The sequence below is a fragment of the Gossypium hirsutum genome, chromosome D04, assembly GCF_007990345.1.
Source record: "Gossypium hirsutum isolate 1008001.06 chromosome D04, Gossypium_hirsutum_v2.1, whole genome shotgun sequence".
Taxonomy (NCBI): Eukaryota; Viridiplantae; Streptophyta; class Magnoliopsida; order Malvales; family Malvaceae; genus Gossypium; species Gossypium hirsutum.
Window position 1 is genome coordinate 35,333,675 of NC_053440.1, and position 16,969 is coordinate 35,350,643.

Here is a 16,969-nt window from a genome sequence, read left to right on the forward strand (position 1 = left end):
AAGTAAAACATTTTCCAGAAATTATTTTACGGAAAACATTTTACTGGCAATCAAACGGACCCTTAGCTTAGTTTATGAAAATGACTACTTTGAAAAGCTTAATTGTTAGTTTCGTACATTAGGGACCCAATTGAATAAAATGAAAAATTGTTATAAAATTAAGGTAGGAATAGAAAGTAGAGGGTCCCTAATGAGTATATGTGGTATTGAATTTTAATCTAAAGCTTTAGTTTGAAAATGTTGCTTGTCTCGATTTTAGGGACTAAATGGAAGAAATTGCAAAATATGATGGGTTTATTATTTGAATGTGATTTGGATAGAATTTGATACTATGTTAAGATTGAATTATTATTCATAGCTAACGTTGACACTGGGCCATCGAGGGGGAAAGTGAAAACAAGGATTGTCAACAAGTGACAAGAGACCTTGATTTATACCATTGCAATTCTTACCAATTGATTTGTTTACATATAATCGCTAGTTGCATATAGAATGTCAAGGTGAGTATACTATAATAAAGTGTATTGAAATGTTGAATGTGTTAGAAGATATCGAAATAAGGACTAAAATGAATACGATGAGAAATGATAGACATTATTTGAAATGTGATATGTGTTGTTGAAATTATATAGAAAATGTGTATGATATGAATGTATGTGTTTGAATAATGAATTGATGATGAGATTGAAATGTGCTAGATGGTTACAATGTGTATCAATTCGGTATTACGCTAATAACGGTCTCAAGTACTGTCAATTTAGTTGGCATGCCATATGTTGAAATCCATCGTTGTTGGGTCATTAGGGATGGTAGAATGTATAGATCGTGTGAACCATTATTGTTAGGTCATCCGGGACATTATTGATTGTGAACCATCAAAGTCGGGCTATCTGGGATGGTGATATATTAGAGGATATAGACCATCGTTGTCGGGCCATTCGGGATGGTAATATACTGAATTGTATGAATCATCATTGTCGGGTTACCCGAGATGACTAGAGTAGAGTAAGAGTTATGCATGATGATGAAATTGACATATTGCATATTATGAATTATAATAGAGAAAGTTTGTAATCTACTATATGATTTGGTTAAAATCGAGCCTTAGGGGTCTATACGAATATGAATGAGTTGATAGACTCTAGGATTAGACTCGAACAGTAAGTTAAATGGTCATTGTTGTTGAATGAACTTGGATTTATATGATATAATGTGAAAGGTATAATTGCGAAATTTCATGTATGGTTTAAAGTTGGTGTTTAGCAAGCAACTTGATTTGGTTAACTCTCTTGCTCTGTTGAATAGACTGATTTTACCAATTGAAGATGTATACTTATATGTGTATGTCTCAATAGAATTACTTGGCTTTATAGGACATAATTTGGATAGTTTTGTGCATATATGTAATATGACAAACTAGTAATGTTATGTTATATTACTTTGATTTATAAAGGTACCATTGAGTTATATTACTCAGTGTATGGAACGACGAAAATGTGCAAGTGTACACAATCGCAACAAGTAATAAAGTGACAAGTAAATGTCGAGTTATCATACCCACGGGGACTGTAAAAAGGAATATTTATGAAATTAATGTTAAAACACTTTGGTGATGGAAAATATTTTGGTTTAAAGATGATTAAAAACTAAGGGTTAAAACTAAGTAAAAAAATTTAAAAATAAAAAGGTTCTAATGCATGATTTCAAATAAGGTTTAATCAATATGATATAATTGTGTTGGATTAATTACATTCCTCAAACTTAGAATTATTAAACTTATGTTTATACTGCTACGAACAAATTCACGGCAACTCGGTAATTTGCTAACTACTGCTCATCCATACTTATTAAATTAATTAATCTCTTGAACAGTTTTCAATGTCAATCCAAGCGATTAATCAATCTTCACAAGCATATAAAAGATCAAGTGAGGTAACAGAGTATTTCTACCTTGAAACAGTTTAATCACAATAATCTTGCAAGTTATGCAAGGGATATGTATCGCCAAATACAATGCTAAATTAACTTCAGCTACCTTAGAAGAATAAACATGCACTGATTAATTATTGTGTCGACTAATTAAAATTTTAATACGATTTAATAATTAATTCATTAGTTATCTAACAATTAGTATTGCAAGAATAACTTAGGCATGTTTTTACTTAATTAAGCATATTACCGAGGCCTATAACAACACAAACACAATTTTAATAATTCAAGCAGGCAAAATATAATCAACCCAACACGGATTAAATTCAAGCTAGATTGATTAAAATAACCATTTCAATAGCATAAATATTCATAAACATGTTTGTCAAAACAACAACGAAATTTAAAGAGATAGGGAACAAGAAGCAAATCCGGTGTTTCTCCCCGGCTTGATTGAGTTTTCCATTCTTCGTTCTCCGTTGTCCTCGGCTATCAAGGTGGCTTATGAACACTTTAATTGCTGCTCAACAATGGCTGATGAGGACCTCTTTCCTAAGAGAAGAAATCGGCACTTGAACAAAAGGGAAAATGGGAAGGAAAAGTTGAGAGAAAGTGAGAGAGGAGAAGAGAGAATGAGAGTGTGAGGGATGAGTTGAATGATCAGCAATGGGTGGCTTTTATAGCTGATTTTTGCTGCTAAAAATAGCAAATTCCATAAGCCAAAGAGACCCCCCTTGGCTGGCCACGCACATGGCAAAGTTGAGAGATTCAACTTTGCTAAAAATAGCCTGGGGAAAATCCATAAAGCCACATTTTTTGGAGGGGTTTTAATGCAAGGTTGAAAGTTCTTCAAGGGCTTCTTTATAAGCTTATTTAGTCAGCTAAAATGCTGATTTGGGTCAGCATATGGACGGTTCTGGGTTGCCCAATTGGTGGCTGGTTTGATTCATTAGATTCGGTTCAACTAATGCGGTTCAACTGGACCATTTTTTTCCATAATTAATTAATAATAATTTATTTAGCCCAAATTAATTTGGGAATAAATTAAAATTAATTATATTATGAATTAACACACATTTTTGGACCATCTTAGGCTGAAAATAAATTTGCCTCGATGCTTCAAATTGCTTCTTGGTTTTATTCTTCAAGCATTGTTTGCCGAGCCAATTTTCACCCTTTGTGCGAATCTGTCAAAAATAGTCAAAATTAATCAAAATTAACTATAAAATTAATTAAAATTCATCATGTTCATATTTTTAACATAATTTAATTATTTTATGATATTTAATTATTTTTCGACAAGAATTTAACCGAAATAACATGATTTTAAGTTTAAAAGGGCATGTAAAAACACATAAATTTTCGTGTTTCCAGTGTACAATTTGTTTTCTTTATGCACAGGTTTAGGCAATCTTCGAGAATTCAAGCAGTAGTTCCAGGATCCAAGAAACGATTCTCCGACTTAGCAAAATTGTAAAGTTCTCTTTTGATTAGTATATGGCATGTATCTAGGGTTTAAGTCAGTTTTATATCGAAAATGGTCGAATTAGAATTTTGTTGTTCAATGTTATCTTGAAGTACCATTTTAGCATATTTTGGCTTGAATACAATTGGTATATTGTTGACTTGGTTGTAATTGGGATGTTTAAGTGTTGTTTCAAGTCTTTCCAACTTGTTTCAAATTGGTCATTTGGAAACAATGAGTCGCGTCGTGACGACATATTCCCAACATCGTGAAGAGGAGCAGCCCTGGATTCATGTTGCGAAGACGTGTATTCGAGTTCACGATGAGACCTACTCAGTATGTTGCGTTGCAACGAGAAACCCCCCAACGTTGACCCTGTATTTTGAAGACTTTACAATTTGGTCCTAATTCGATCTTGGATTAGCTTTAGAACTTTTGAAAGTTCGTATAAGACTTGGAAACGGCTTTATATCGTATTGTATGAATGCTTAGTTAAAATTTATCATTAATAGTATAAATCGAACATAGTTTGATCGTAGTTGGTCCGGCAACGAATGTGGCACCTTACAACTCAAACCTAACGATCAGGTCCGGAATAGGGTGTTACAAAAAAATACATCTAGAATGAATCTAGACAAAAGAGTGTCTAGATTCAAATTTATCTAGACAATCAAATGTTCGTGTTCATTCTTGACGTGAAAAAAAATGATATATATTTCATTAATTTATATATTTTATTTTTTATTTTTTTAAATTTATATCCGTCACGTGGCATGCTAGATGTTTCCATTTGTAATCGTCATATTGGCTATGAGTGCCATGTCAACATTAACGGGCGATGTTAGTGCTGAGGTACCAATTTGAGTGATGGAATACAAATAAAGGTACCAATTAGATTAAAAAAAAAAGGCGTCAATTAGGTATTTTTAGACAAGTTTAAGGGAGAGACAAATTACATATTAACTCTTAAAAATATAAAATTTTAGATTAGCATGTGGAAGGGTAATAGAATTAGAGTATCAAGTTGCTAATTATTTATTTAAATATCAAAACAAAAGATTACAAGAACGCTTTTAAATAGACTTGCGCAAGAATCGAAGTTGATTGACATTAACACTAAAAAAAATCAGAAATTTGGTTGTCCTTAGTTTAAGAATTGAATGTTTGAAGATTTAATTGGTAAAATAAAACAAAATCCCCATCCATGCTTCTCTTTCCGAGCTTAGAATTCGTTTTTATTACATTGTGAATCGACTTTGAGAGCATCGTTTTTGCTAATTTGTTTGTTTTCACCTAGTTTTTGTGTTATTTATCTGCTCCAGTAATATGGGTTCCTTCAAATTTTGCTACTTTGGTTTTTTTTTTTGGTCATGTTCCATGGGTGGGGACTGGGGAGAGGAAGGAAGAGTTGATTGTAAAACGCTGCGTTGAGAGGCGACGCAAAATAAAAAAGGTGAACCGCGTATCAGGGAATCTAACGACAAGATAACGAACGGATCATATCTAAATCCTCGTGTCGACAGATAAACAACTAAAGACATCCAAAAAAAGGAAGAAGCTAAAAAATATAGAAATCAATGGAAGCAATGCAAATTTCGGCTACTGCTTCCCGCCACTTCTCGGCGACTTTGGGTCCCTTTTCGACCAACCGCAGCCCCACAAAACCTACTAAACTTGCCACTTCATGGGCCTCCTCCGCTTCCACCAATTTGGCTTCCCTTTCTTCCAGGAACTTGTTCACTGTAAGTAAAGCAAATCAATTTATCTACTTACCCTTTTTCTATTTGGTTGTCGGGAAATGCGTGAAAGAAATGAGTCGCTTGTTTTGCTATTTGAATTGTTAAATTTTTTATTCTCTTTTTTTTTATATATAATTAAAATGATGGCAGAGAGAGATATGGGGGTGGGTAAATTCCAAGACGGCCACTTCTAGGAGGGAAATGCGAGGTGTTGTAAGAGCTGAAATGTTTGGCCAACTCACCAGTGGTCTCGAAGCTGCTTGGACCAAGCTTAAAGGAGAAGGTTTGCACCTTTATTTTTCAAACTAGAACTGGAACAAATCTTTATTAAAGTTAAACTTGGGTGGTAAACTTGTTGTGTTTCAGAGGTTTTGACAAAGGAGAACATTGTGGAGCCAATGCGTGATATTAGGAGAGCGCTTCTGGAAGCAGATGTAAGTGAGATTGGATGTTTCTTGGGATTTTTTTCAACTTCCGGTTGGTAATAAGGTTTTTTATTAACACGGTTGATATCTATTGACAGGTGAGTCTTCCTGTTGTTAGAAGGTTTGTCCAAGCTGTAAGTGACCAGGCAGTTGGAGTTGGCCTTATTCGAGGAGTAAAGCCGGATCAACAATTAGTTAAGGTACCAAGTATGAATTTCTATCATCAAATGCACTTTGCCTGGATTTGTTTAACTTATCTGGTTCACAAACCTAGTGGCTGGATCTTTAGCTGGTGCTTTATGCATATCGTCGCTTAAGTTTACTTCTGGTTGCAGATTGTAAACGATGAGCTTGTGAAACTGATGGGAGGAGAGGTTTCTGAACTGGTCTTTTCAAAATCTGGCCCCACTGTTATATTATTGGCTGGTCTACAAGGGGTTGGAAAAACAACTGTTTGTGCCAAGTTAGCTAATTATCTTAAAAAGCAGGTGCCATTTGTATTGTTGCTTATGAACATGTGTAGCTCTTTCCTTAAGCCTTGAATGATGTTGGAGCCTAATGTTGACTGCAGGGTAAGAGCAGCATGCTTATTGCAGGAGATGTATACAGACCTGCTGCTATTGACCAACTTGTTATTTTGGGTGAACAGGTATGAGGTTTTGATTGTCGATAAAGTGTTCAATTGAACCCATTGAACACTTTTGAGACATAAACTCCAACAAATTTAATTAATGGTTCTAATCAACCATCTAAGAAATAATCATTGACAAATTGAAAGATGAAAAATAGAAGAAAATGAAAATTAGATATAATCCTTGATAAATTGAAATATGAAAAATAGAAGAAATCAAAAATAAGATATAATCCTTGACAAATCGAAAATAAGATGGATGATGGAAAGATTGTCTCCACAAATGGCTCTAAGCTACCCCTAAAGTCAAAACCCTAGTAAATTGGCTAACCAACACTCTATGGCTGAACCCTAGTAAATTGGGGGTGGGAGTTCTCCCACGGTTTCAAAAAAAAAAATATTAATCAAGGTCTCTTTAATGAATAATGGAGAGTCTTTATATAGGCTAGCTAATTACATCAAAATAAAACTGTTGAGTATAATAAAACTATAATTAATCTAAACAACAAATAGTATATACAATATTGGGTCATATATCATAAAAAGTCTAAAAATTAAATCCTAGAACACGTAATTTCCCATAATAATCCTGTCCAAAAATTCTGTTTATGCAGCCTTCACTAAAATGGTCATAACTTGAGCTCCCAGACTCGAAATCGAGTGATTCAAAGTGCGTTTCGAAACTAAGAAATAACTCTTCAAACGCTTTGCTGACATCTCAACCCATAACTGATTGAATCCCATCAAAAAATTCGTCGCAAGTTGACTAATCTTTCGAGCTTGAAAATTGACAGCTTGGTTGAATTGTCTTTAATAAATTTCATCCCATTCATGCATGTATATCTTCTGTTTTTCACTTTAGTTCTACATGACATCAATTATTCACTTCTCTTTCAAATTCATTTTTTTCTTCTACTGGATTTCAAAGAAGATCTTCTGACTTTAAGTCAAATATATGTCTGGTGTTAGCACCAGAGATGCTCACTTTGTGAGGTGAACGCATGGCATTTTACATTCTCTATACTGCCAACATGGAAGGTTGGACACTGAAATTTCTTGTTGACTTGATGTGAATCATCTGTCCTAGTTGTGGTGGTATAATGAACAATACTTGAGAGATGGTAATTTATTCTGGAGCAACTGTGTGCCACAGAGTTGGATATGTCGGTTTGCTTGTATTTCCGAATTTTATCACTCACTAAGACTGAGCAAATGAAACAAAAATAGCTATCATATAAGCTTTCCAGCAAAATGTATCTTGTAAATAATTTTCGAATGATTTTTAATTTAAATGGAACTAATACTAGTTTCAGGCTAGTTAAAATACGTGATTGATGTGTGAAGAGATAATCCAAGTAAATCAATGAAAATTTTAACATCCAGTTATTTGTTTTTTCCTTTTTTTTACTTGTGACCATGGTCCCAGTTTAGTTCATGAATTAAGAACTTCGATTGGTTAACAATTTTTTTTCACTCATCATTAGTTTTTTTGTCTTTTGACTTCTCACAAATGTTATTATTTCTCATATTCTATTATAGCTTGTGACAGGTAGGTGTTCCTGTTTATACAGCAGGGACTGAGGTTAAACCATCCGAAATAGCAAAGCAAGGCTTAGAAGAGGCCAAAAAGAAGAAGATAGATGTAGTGATAATGGATACTGCAGGAAGGCTGCAGGTAATATTATAAGAATCTGTCATGAAATTTTTAATGATTCTTAAATGTCATCAATTTAATCTTCATGCAAATTGTTTTCTTATTATTCAACAGATAGATAAAGGAATGATGGATGAGTTGAAAGAAGTGAAGAAAGTATTGAATCCCACAGAAGTTTTGCTTGTTGTGGATGCAATGACTGGCCAAGAAGCTGCTGGTACTTGGAATTCCAATTTTCTCCTTAAAAGATGCGACTTCCTTTTGTTTTCATTTATTTATTCTTTATAGATATTATGACTCATTTTATTCTAAGAATCTAATAGTCTCGTTTTCCTTGTTATATATTGTACATAAAGTACTAGCTGAACTTTCTTCCTGAGCAATACATTATGTACATTTCACTATAGTACCTGTATTTATAGAGCATGTATCTTATTCAAGCAAACTTGCTGCCATTAGTGGCTACATACCAGGTGTCAACTGACAATTCATGCATAAATGAAGTTTTATTTTTATAGTTGAAGTTTGCTCCTGCGGACCCATTTGAATGATTGTACATATATATTTATCTGTTTCCTGCTTAATTTAGCTATTGCCAAGACAATAACTTTGACAGGTCCATGATAGTCTTCTCATCATGTTTTTTGAATTCACAGCGTTGGTCACAACATTCAATGTTGAGATAGGCATTACTGGTGCCATTTTGACAAAGCTAGATGGGGATTCTAGAGGTGGTGCAGCCTTGAGTGTTAAAGAGGTTTGGCCGACCATTTCCTTTTATTTCCTTCACTTAGTGCTTATGTGCTAGAATCTCTTCCTTCTGAAGACATTTCATATTTAAGCAGTGGGGAGTCGTGACTCATGACACTAGTTATTATAGAGTTTCTTTTGGCAAGTTTGGTCATTTTTGTTGTCTATTCTAAGTTAATGAATACGACAGGTGTCTGGGAAGCCAATCAAGCTTGTAGGACGTGGAGAGCGCATGGAGGACCTAGAGCCTTTCTATCCGGACCGCATGGCTGGACGTATTTTGGGAATGGGTGACGTTCTCTCATTTGTTGAGAAAGCACAAGAAGTCGTAAGTTTTTAGTGAAATTTCATTCCATATCCTTTGATAGTAAGCATATAAAGATTACCTTTTAATGAAATTTTCCTGTATAGATGCGCCAAGAAGATGCTGAAGAGTTGCAAAAGAAGATAATGAGTGCGAAGTTTGATTTCAATGATTTCCTAAAGCAGACCCGTGCTGTTGCGCGGATGGGTTCCATGACCCGTGTTATTGGAATGATCCCTGGAATGGGGAAGGTATGAAAGTTGGGTTTCCTATTCTTTGGTGTTACTGTTTTTGAAAGGTTATGCTACCTTCTTGGTCCATTGAACTTAGCTGTACTGCTAGAATAACACTTTTGTGCATGTCCATCAATTAATTTTCTTTTTCTTATAAAAAAAAAGGAAGTCTACTTGGAAGAAACTAATTTAGTGACCTATTCATTTACAACCAGGTTACGCCAGCCCAAGTTCGAGAGGCAGAGAAGAATTTAAAGTTAATGGAGGCAATGATTGAAGCCATGACCCCAGGTCTCTTGTTTTAACTGATTCTATTGTGGCAGTTTTGAACAAAAAAACTTGACAAAGCTTTTTTTATTCAAACAAAATTTATTTGATTAAAGATTGAAGTAGCTGCTTTAACTACCAAGTGGTATTTCTCCTGTAGACTATGCTTATTTTTTTTCTCTAAAATATTAAAGTCAACAAAAGATGAAGCCACATTGCTCTCCACTTACGTTTTATCAGTACATACTCTGTTACATCTTAGTATCCTTGAAAAGAGATAAAAATCTGCTTATTTTCTTTACACTCTCACTCTATCCAAGCTAGCAAGTTTGTTGGACCATGTCTGTGTATTGTTATATTGCTAGGTACAGCTATGTACAATCACATCATGTACCATGCCCTTCCATGGATGGTAGACTGTAGGTGTTTTGCTAGCCGGATTACACAATTAGGTTATCCTTGCTTTTGCCGAATGCCCTAAATTAGTGTAGCATGCAATACGTTTTCCTTAATGAGGTTTTCTCTGCAACTTGTTTCTGAATGCATATTTAGGAGGAATTGGCATTGATGATTAACTATGGTTTTGATAGAACAGTACATAAAGTTTGATGAATCTGTCTGTGCTTACTTGGAAACAATGTCTCTTGTTTTGCTTCTTTCTTCTTTCATTTTATTTTCAGAGGAAAGGGAGAAGCCGGAGTTATTGGCTGAGTCTCCTGACAGGAGGAGAAGAATTGCTAAAGATTCTGGTAAAACAGAACAGCAGGTATGGATTGCCGCTACTTGTAGGATTTTTAAAATTTTAACAACTTGTGAATGAGATATATTTTCTGGGATCAATAATAGGTGAGTCAACTTGTTGCTCAACTCTTCCAAATGCGAGTTCGCATGAAGAATTTGATGGGTATCATGGAGGGTGGATCTATTCCTACATTGAGCAATCTCGAGAATGCAATGAAAGCAGAACAAGCGGTACCTTGTCTGCAACTCTACACATGCACACTTACGCAGAAAGTTTCATTCATATGACTATAAAACTGGTTCATGATTGATGGAATCCTATCAGGACTCATAATGCTAATTCGGTGATTTTTGGCAAGCTAGATTCTGTAATAATTGATGTTTGCATTTTTCTCCGATGTATTAGGCTCCTCCTGGTACAGCTAGAAGAAAGAGAAGATCAGAGTCGAGAAGGCAGTTTGCAGACTCGGCATCAACGAGGCCAAGCCCTCGTGGTTTTGGTGCAAAGAACTAGGAGGAACTCGAGTTTGAGGACCATAGGACTGTCCACTTATCTGCTTGCAGTGAAAGCAGAGTTACTGGGTTTTGTTAGGAGCTCCTGAAGCTCGTATCGTTCTCAGCATAAAACATCATGGAGATGATCATCCTGCAACATTGAATGTAACAAAAGATAATGCACTTTTAAATGCGATTCATATCAAACAAAAAGCATTTTTCATGGGAAATTAAATTATGTTACCATGGCATCTTTCCTGATTGAGATGAAACGAGTTTCTAAAACTATAGATGAAAGTTCTGTTTGACATTTTACATGGTGAACTTGAGAAATAAAGAACAACACACTGTCTGGTAAAGAAATTATGGAACAACTATAAAACTTGAATTCAAGTTTCTATTATTAATAGATCGACTGATACTAAAAAAATAAATAAATAAAAAGAATATATTTTCTCCGATAATATTATATAATTTATAATTTACTTGGGACCAATATATGCATTAAGTCCTCAAAAAATGCCGTTAGTAGATATCTACTCTTAACGGTTCCATCCCAAACCATTCCCCCTGCAAAATGTCCCTCCACCGCCTTCGTTTTCTCTCGCCACCGTTTCCTCCGCCACTTTTTCACCTCCGCTCCGCACAAAAAGATAAACCCAAATTTCTTCACATCAATTCACGTTGGAGACCTCCCTTTATATCCTCACTCAAACCCACAAATTCAATCAAACTCCCCTTAAACGCCCAAACCAGCCAAACCCCACTTTCCAAAGCCCTTGAAACCCTCGCCAAACTCAAACCTTTCCTCCAAACTAATCACCAACCCATCCTCCTTGGCTGGCTGTGCAGCTCCATCTCAGTTTTCTCCCTTTCCCAAATTATCCCCAGAATTGGATCCTTCTCTTCTAACTTAATCAACATCGTTTCCATCTCCAAATTGCGTGACCAGTGCCTTCTTCTAGGGGTTTTTGTCTTGGTCAAGTTGGTTGCTTGTTACTGGCAACAAGCCTTCTTGTGGGAAGCTTCGCTAAGGACAGTTTGTCAGATGAGAGTTTTCGTTTTCGAGACAGTTTTGGAGAAAGAGTTGGGTTTTTTTGAAGGTAGCGATGGGGTTTCTTCTGGAGATATTGCTTATCGGATTACAGCTGAGGCTTCTGATGTTGCTGATACTCTTTTCGCTCTCCTCAATGTTAGTGATCGAGTTTTACTTTTTTCCTTTTCGGGTTCATGCAATGGTTTTTTGGATAAATTTTTGTTAAAAATATTCGTATGAACTTATCTTGCCGAGTTAAATTCTTTAGAGAAACACTCCAATAATTCAACTTGGATATCTCAAAATTTGAACCCTTGGGAAAGTGTGTTCTTGTTCATAAGCTCCTTTTTTATAATTTTATCAGTTGAATGATCACAAGGAACATAATACCAAGAGGTTTTTCGTTGTTTGGGGCTAAATGTTGTGGTTATAGATAAATGCCGATTGTGATCATCATCGTCTTATCTGAATTTTGTTGTCAGTGACTGAGGTTGGTCTCTGCAATGTGTATGTCAATTATTAATTTCATTCTTGGAACAGACTATAGTGCCCAACATGTTGCAATTATTTGCGATGGCGACACAGATGTTGGTTATCAGTCCCTCCCTATCCTTGATTTCAGCAATTGTAAGGATACACAATATTTATTTTATAATTTCATCATTTATTAGTTTTGTTTATTAATTGAATGAATTTCTGATTACATTTATGTCAGATGTATAACGTCTGTATATATATTCTGGTGAATTTTTAGATGATTCCATTTATGGCTCTAGTTATAGCTTATCTTGGTGAAAAACTTCGCAAGATATCTAAGAGAGCTCATCTGAGTATCGCCACTCTTGCAGCTTATCTGAATGAGGTATGTTTTATGTTTTATATGGCCGTCATTTCTTACATTATCATCAGTGCTTGCAGTTTGTGTTTCTGTTCGTATGAATTCCTCAGTGTTCCAGCAAGACTGAGGTATCCAACATTTCAGTTGTTGCTTATTTTAGCTAGTATATTTATAACGTTTTAGGTCCTCCCAGCCATTTTCTTTGTGAAAGCAAATAATGGAGAGTTGTCCGAGCATGCCAGATTTCAACGGCTTGCTTATACAGATTTTTCTCAACATTTAGCAAAGAAGAAAATGAAGGCACTAATCCCCCAGATCATACAAATTATTTATTTTGGAGTTTTATGCGTACTTTGTGTTGGATCCCTGGTCATTTCACGTGGTTCTTTTGATGGTTGTAGCATGGTTTCTTTTGTGACATCACTGGTTTTCTTGGTTGAGCCCATCCAGGTAATATTATTTTCTTCAGAAAAGATTACAAATGCTTGCGTTTACCATCAGTAGCCCATTCCAGATTTTGGAATGTTGAGCTTGTCTTTTCATTCTTTTGTATCAAGTCTTTCAAGTGACTGGATTTGCTGATGATGACCATCAAATCTTAGTGTCTTGGTTTTCATTGGTTTGAAGTTATAAGTAGTGCATTGATCTCTTCTTTACTTTTTGAAGTGGTCTTATACTTCGGTCATTGAGGGGGCTGTCTTGAGTAACTGTTCTTAGAATAAAGAATCATGCAGGGTGTGGGTAAAGCATACAACGAGTTTAAGCAAGGAGAACCAGCCATTGAACGCTTGTTTGATTTGACCAAGATGAAGTCCAAGGTACATTTTCTTTTCTTGCCTGCTTGAATGATCTTGATGAATTCTCTATTATTTGTATGACAATAAACAAGCATTTATGAGGCTATGGTTTTAACAAAATAATGCATCATAGAGAAATGGCGAAAACTTTTGAGCAGCTATTATGTTTGTAAAAAACGACTCTCAGCTGGTTCCTACTGTCACATTTCATTTATTTTATATCATAGGTCATTGAGAAACCAGATGCAATCGATTTAGGCCATGTCAAGGGGGAGGTGAAATTCTGTGATGTCTCATTTAAATATGCTGACAACATGCCACTTGTTTTGGATGGGTTGAACCTTACTGTAAGGGCTGGGGAGACAATAGCTCTTGTTGGACCATCTGGTGGAGGGAAAACAACCCTTGTAAAATTGCTTCTTCGCCTATATGAACCTTCATCAGGTGAGGCATCAGAATATACAAATCTACGCTTATCCCTTTAACCAGATTGAGTTATTTTTGCTTCCATTTTCCCTTCGTATTTAATGGTTTGCATACCTGGCATCCCATGTTTCAGGATCCATACTTATTGATAATCACAACATAAATAACATCGGACTGGAAAGTTTGAGAAGACATGTTGGTCTTGTTTCTCAAGATACAGTGAGTGACAATTGGTTACCCTCTTCATTAGTATTAGGGAAAATATTTGATAAACTGCCAAAGGAGTTTTTAGACTCCACAAACAGGGTTAGGGCATTGACAAGTGTCCTATAGGGGTATAGTAAAATATTAGAAAAATAAATATTTAAAAAAAAAGACACATCGCAATTTTTTAAGGCTGCTTGTGGAATAAAAAAAGTATACTGCCAGTGTACGAAATACTAACCCTTAGTATTATTGTTTCATTGTTGTAGCTTTCCAGTTTTGGTAATAAATCCTCCAAATTAGTTCAAATGACTGATTTAGATAACTCTTCTAAATGCATCAGATGCTTTTACCTGGGACAGTTGCTGAAAACATTGGATATAGGGATCTAATGTCAAACATTGACATGGAGAAAGTTGAGCTTGCAGCTCAAATTGCAAATGCAGATGAATTTATCAGAACACTTCCAGAAGGATACCGAAGCCAAATTGGACCAAGGGGCTCACTTTTAAGTGGAGGTCAGAAGCAAAGGTAAAATAGACAAATGCATTGCTCTTTTAACACTGAAATATAATTACTATAGGATTGTTATTTCTTATTGCTGAAGCATTTCTCCTTGTTTCAAATCATAAATCTTCCTTCTGGCTTACAAATGCAGACTAGCAATTGCAAGGGCAGTCTATCAGAAATCATCTATTTTGGTTTTGGATGAAGCAACTTCTGCCCTAGACAGTAAGTCTGAGTTATTGGTGAGGCAAGCTGTTGAGCGCTTGATGGAAAATTATACAGTAAGAACAATAGCTTAACCTATGTCTACTGCAGTTATAGTTTGATTGGTATATAATCCTCCTTGAATCCGTAATGGAACCAGGATGATTAACAACTAGTAGCATTGCTATATTATGCCTGCTTCCTTTAAAGATTATATCCATGAGTCTGATTGGCATGGTGTTTCATTAGCCGATTTAAGGTCTATGCATTTGCTGTATTGGTCTTTTTCTTTATGCTAAGGAAGAAGGGTACATTAGAATGGCATGGGATTTGATTGACTGTGAATAAATTCTATACAATGCTGTTGTAGAGACATAATTGTACACCAATGAAAGATACCTGATGTATAATTGAGAGTTATATTCACAGTTGAAAGTGTTAAACCATGTAGACACTTAATTTGCAGGTGCTGGTCATAGCCCATCGTTTGGAAACAATTTTAATGGCTGATCGGATATTCCTTCTACAAAATGGGAAGTTAGAGGAGTTAAGCCGGTCAACTTTTTTAGCTGGTCACCATGACTCACTACTGTCTGCTGGTGCTGCGATTTGAGCTCATTCAAAAAACATGATATGTATGTTGATTTTGTTTCGCTGTTACACGAGTTTCTGCAATTGCATGTTGGGTTTCACGTTGTATACAGGCTGATAATGCTTCCCAACCATTCCCAAGTCAGCTTTTCAATGTCATACACATTCTATTTTGGAACTAAGCACAGCATAAGAAAACAAATAATAATTTATTGATTAATTTTAATACATTAATTTGAAAAATCTATTATCAAAGAAAATTAAAAAAATTCTTCTTTTCTGATTATTTTTTATGAATAAAATAATTCTATAGAAGTTGAATTATTTATGAAATATAAAATTTGTATTAATTTTTTTTTACACTAGTGCAAAGAGAACTTATTCTAATTAATATAAAGCACTGTTTACAGGATAAATGTAATTAAAAGAAAGGAAAGGAAAATATTATAAAAGGAAAAGAAGTTATTTATTTTACATAAATTTTTTTATCCTTTATATTAATAATTAATAACATAAATTAGATATTATAAAAAATATCAATATTCTTCTTAAAAGATAAAAACTTATGATAATATTTTTAAAATTTTAAATATAAATTTAATCAATATATTATATACAACATTTGATATGATAGAGAAAAAGTTGTTTCTAAATTTTTGCACATTTAAAAATAAAATGTAAATAATAAAACCTATGAAAGCCAAAATTGATTTTTGCATAATCTATTAATTTGATCGTAATTCTAAATAGTTCAATAAATTTAACTATTCACATTTACAAATTCTATCAATTTGATCCTCAAACTTCCTAACCAAAGCATTCAACTTTCAAAACCGAGGCATTCCACGTCTATTACTTGTTTTTGTTTATGGTTGAAATTATCCAATTCGATATATAACCTTTTTTGTTTATATTTTTAAGCAGTTAGTATTAGAAATTAACTAAACACCGTTAAAAGAATATAAAATACAAATTATAAAAATATAATGTATAATAAAATTATATAAATAATTTAATATTTATAAAAATAATTTTTACTCTAACTAGCATAATTTTAGTTTTTAATTAATTTGGTAAATGATTTCACACTAATCAGATTATTAGTGATACGGATTGCTTATTGTGGATTTAAAAATTAAATAATAAATAGAACACATAATAATTTCTTAATCAATTTATAAAATTTTAAAAAATCATTATCAATGTAACAAAAATAAATTCAATTAATTCTTTTACTTTTTTTTTCTTATGAAAAATTAAATGTTCATAAATTTTTTATATGATTATTGATTGAACAATTGGATTTTTCAAAGCCGTGCATATTTTTTAACTTCGGATTTAATTTCCAATTTAAAAACCAACTTCGAGGACTATTTCTATGTACCTTGAAGGAAACATCATATAGTAAACAAGAAGAGTAAATCTAAAGTGTTTTCTTTAAGGTTTTTTCGTTTTCTTTAACCAAAATTTTATCAATCAAAGGGTTATAAAATATTATATTTAGAAGAAAACTAAATGAAAGAAAGAAAAGGAAATAAAGTTTCAAGATAAACTCATTGGTATCTGGAATTGGCTTGGAAAGCATCCCGTTAGTGGAGAGAATGTTTTATTTTTGGGGGGGTTTTACAAATTTATAGGATGTGGAATGTTTATGTTTTAAAAGTTGAAAGCTTTGATTAGGAAGTTTGAGGATCAAATTGATAGAATTTGTAAATTTGAATGGTTAAATTTAA

The 16,969-nt window shown here is 34.0% G+C and overlaps 2 protein-coding genes across 2 annotated transcripts; both read left to right on the top strand.

Annotated features, from left to right (window-relative positions):
* Positions 1 to 4,727: 4,727 nt before the first annotated feature.
* LOC107899247 (signal recognition particle 54 kDa protein, chloroplastic) lies at positions 4,728 to 10,863 on the top strand. Its single transcript, XM_016824908.2, has 15 exons — positions 4,728 to 5,136; positions 5,284 to 5,416; positions 5,500 to 5,567; positions 5,657 to 5,758; positions 5,894 to 6,046; positions 6,130 to 6,207; positions 7,739 to 7,864; positions 7,958 to 8,060; positions 8,500 to 8,600; positions 8,784 to 8,921; positions 9,005 to 9,148; positions 9,346 to 9,421; positions 10,078 to 10,163; positions 10,244 to 10,369; positions 10,545 to 10,863. Exons 1-15 carry the CDS (start codon positions 4,972 to 4,974, stop codon positions 10,650 to 10,652), a joined length of 1,707 nt encoding a protein of 568 aa, XP_016680397.1. The 5' UTR covers positions 4,728 to 4,971; the 3' UTR covers positions 10,653 to 10,863.
* A 274-nt stretch (positions 10,864 to 11,137) lies between these two features.
* On the top strand, positions 11,138 to 15,444 carry LOC107899246 (ABC transporter B family member 29, chloroplastic). Its single transcript, XM_016824907.2, has 10 exons — positions 11,138 to 11,825; positions 12,210 to 12,296; positions 12,424 to 12,531; positions 12,691 to 12,957; positions 13,242 to 13,325; positions 13,532 to 13,748; positions 13,864 to 13,949; positions 14,278 to 14,465; positions 14,593 to 14,722; positions 15,112 to 15,444. Exons 1-10 carry the CDS (start codon positions 11,211 to 11,213, stop codon positions 15,256 to 15,258), a joined length of 1,929 nt encoding a protein of 642 aa, XP_016680396.1. The 5' UTR covers positions 11,138 to 11,210; the 3' UTR covers positions 15,259 to 15,444.
* The last annotated feature ends 1,525 nt before the right edge of the window (positions 15,445 to 16,969 follow it).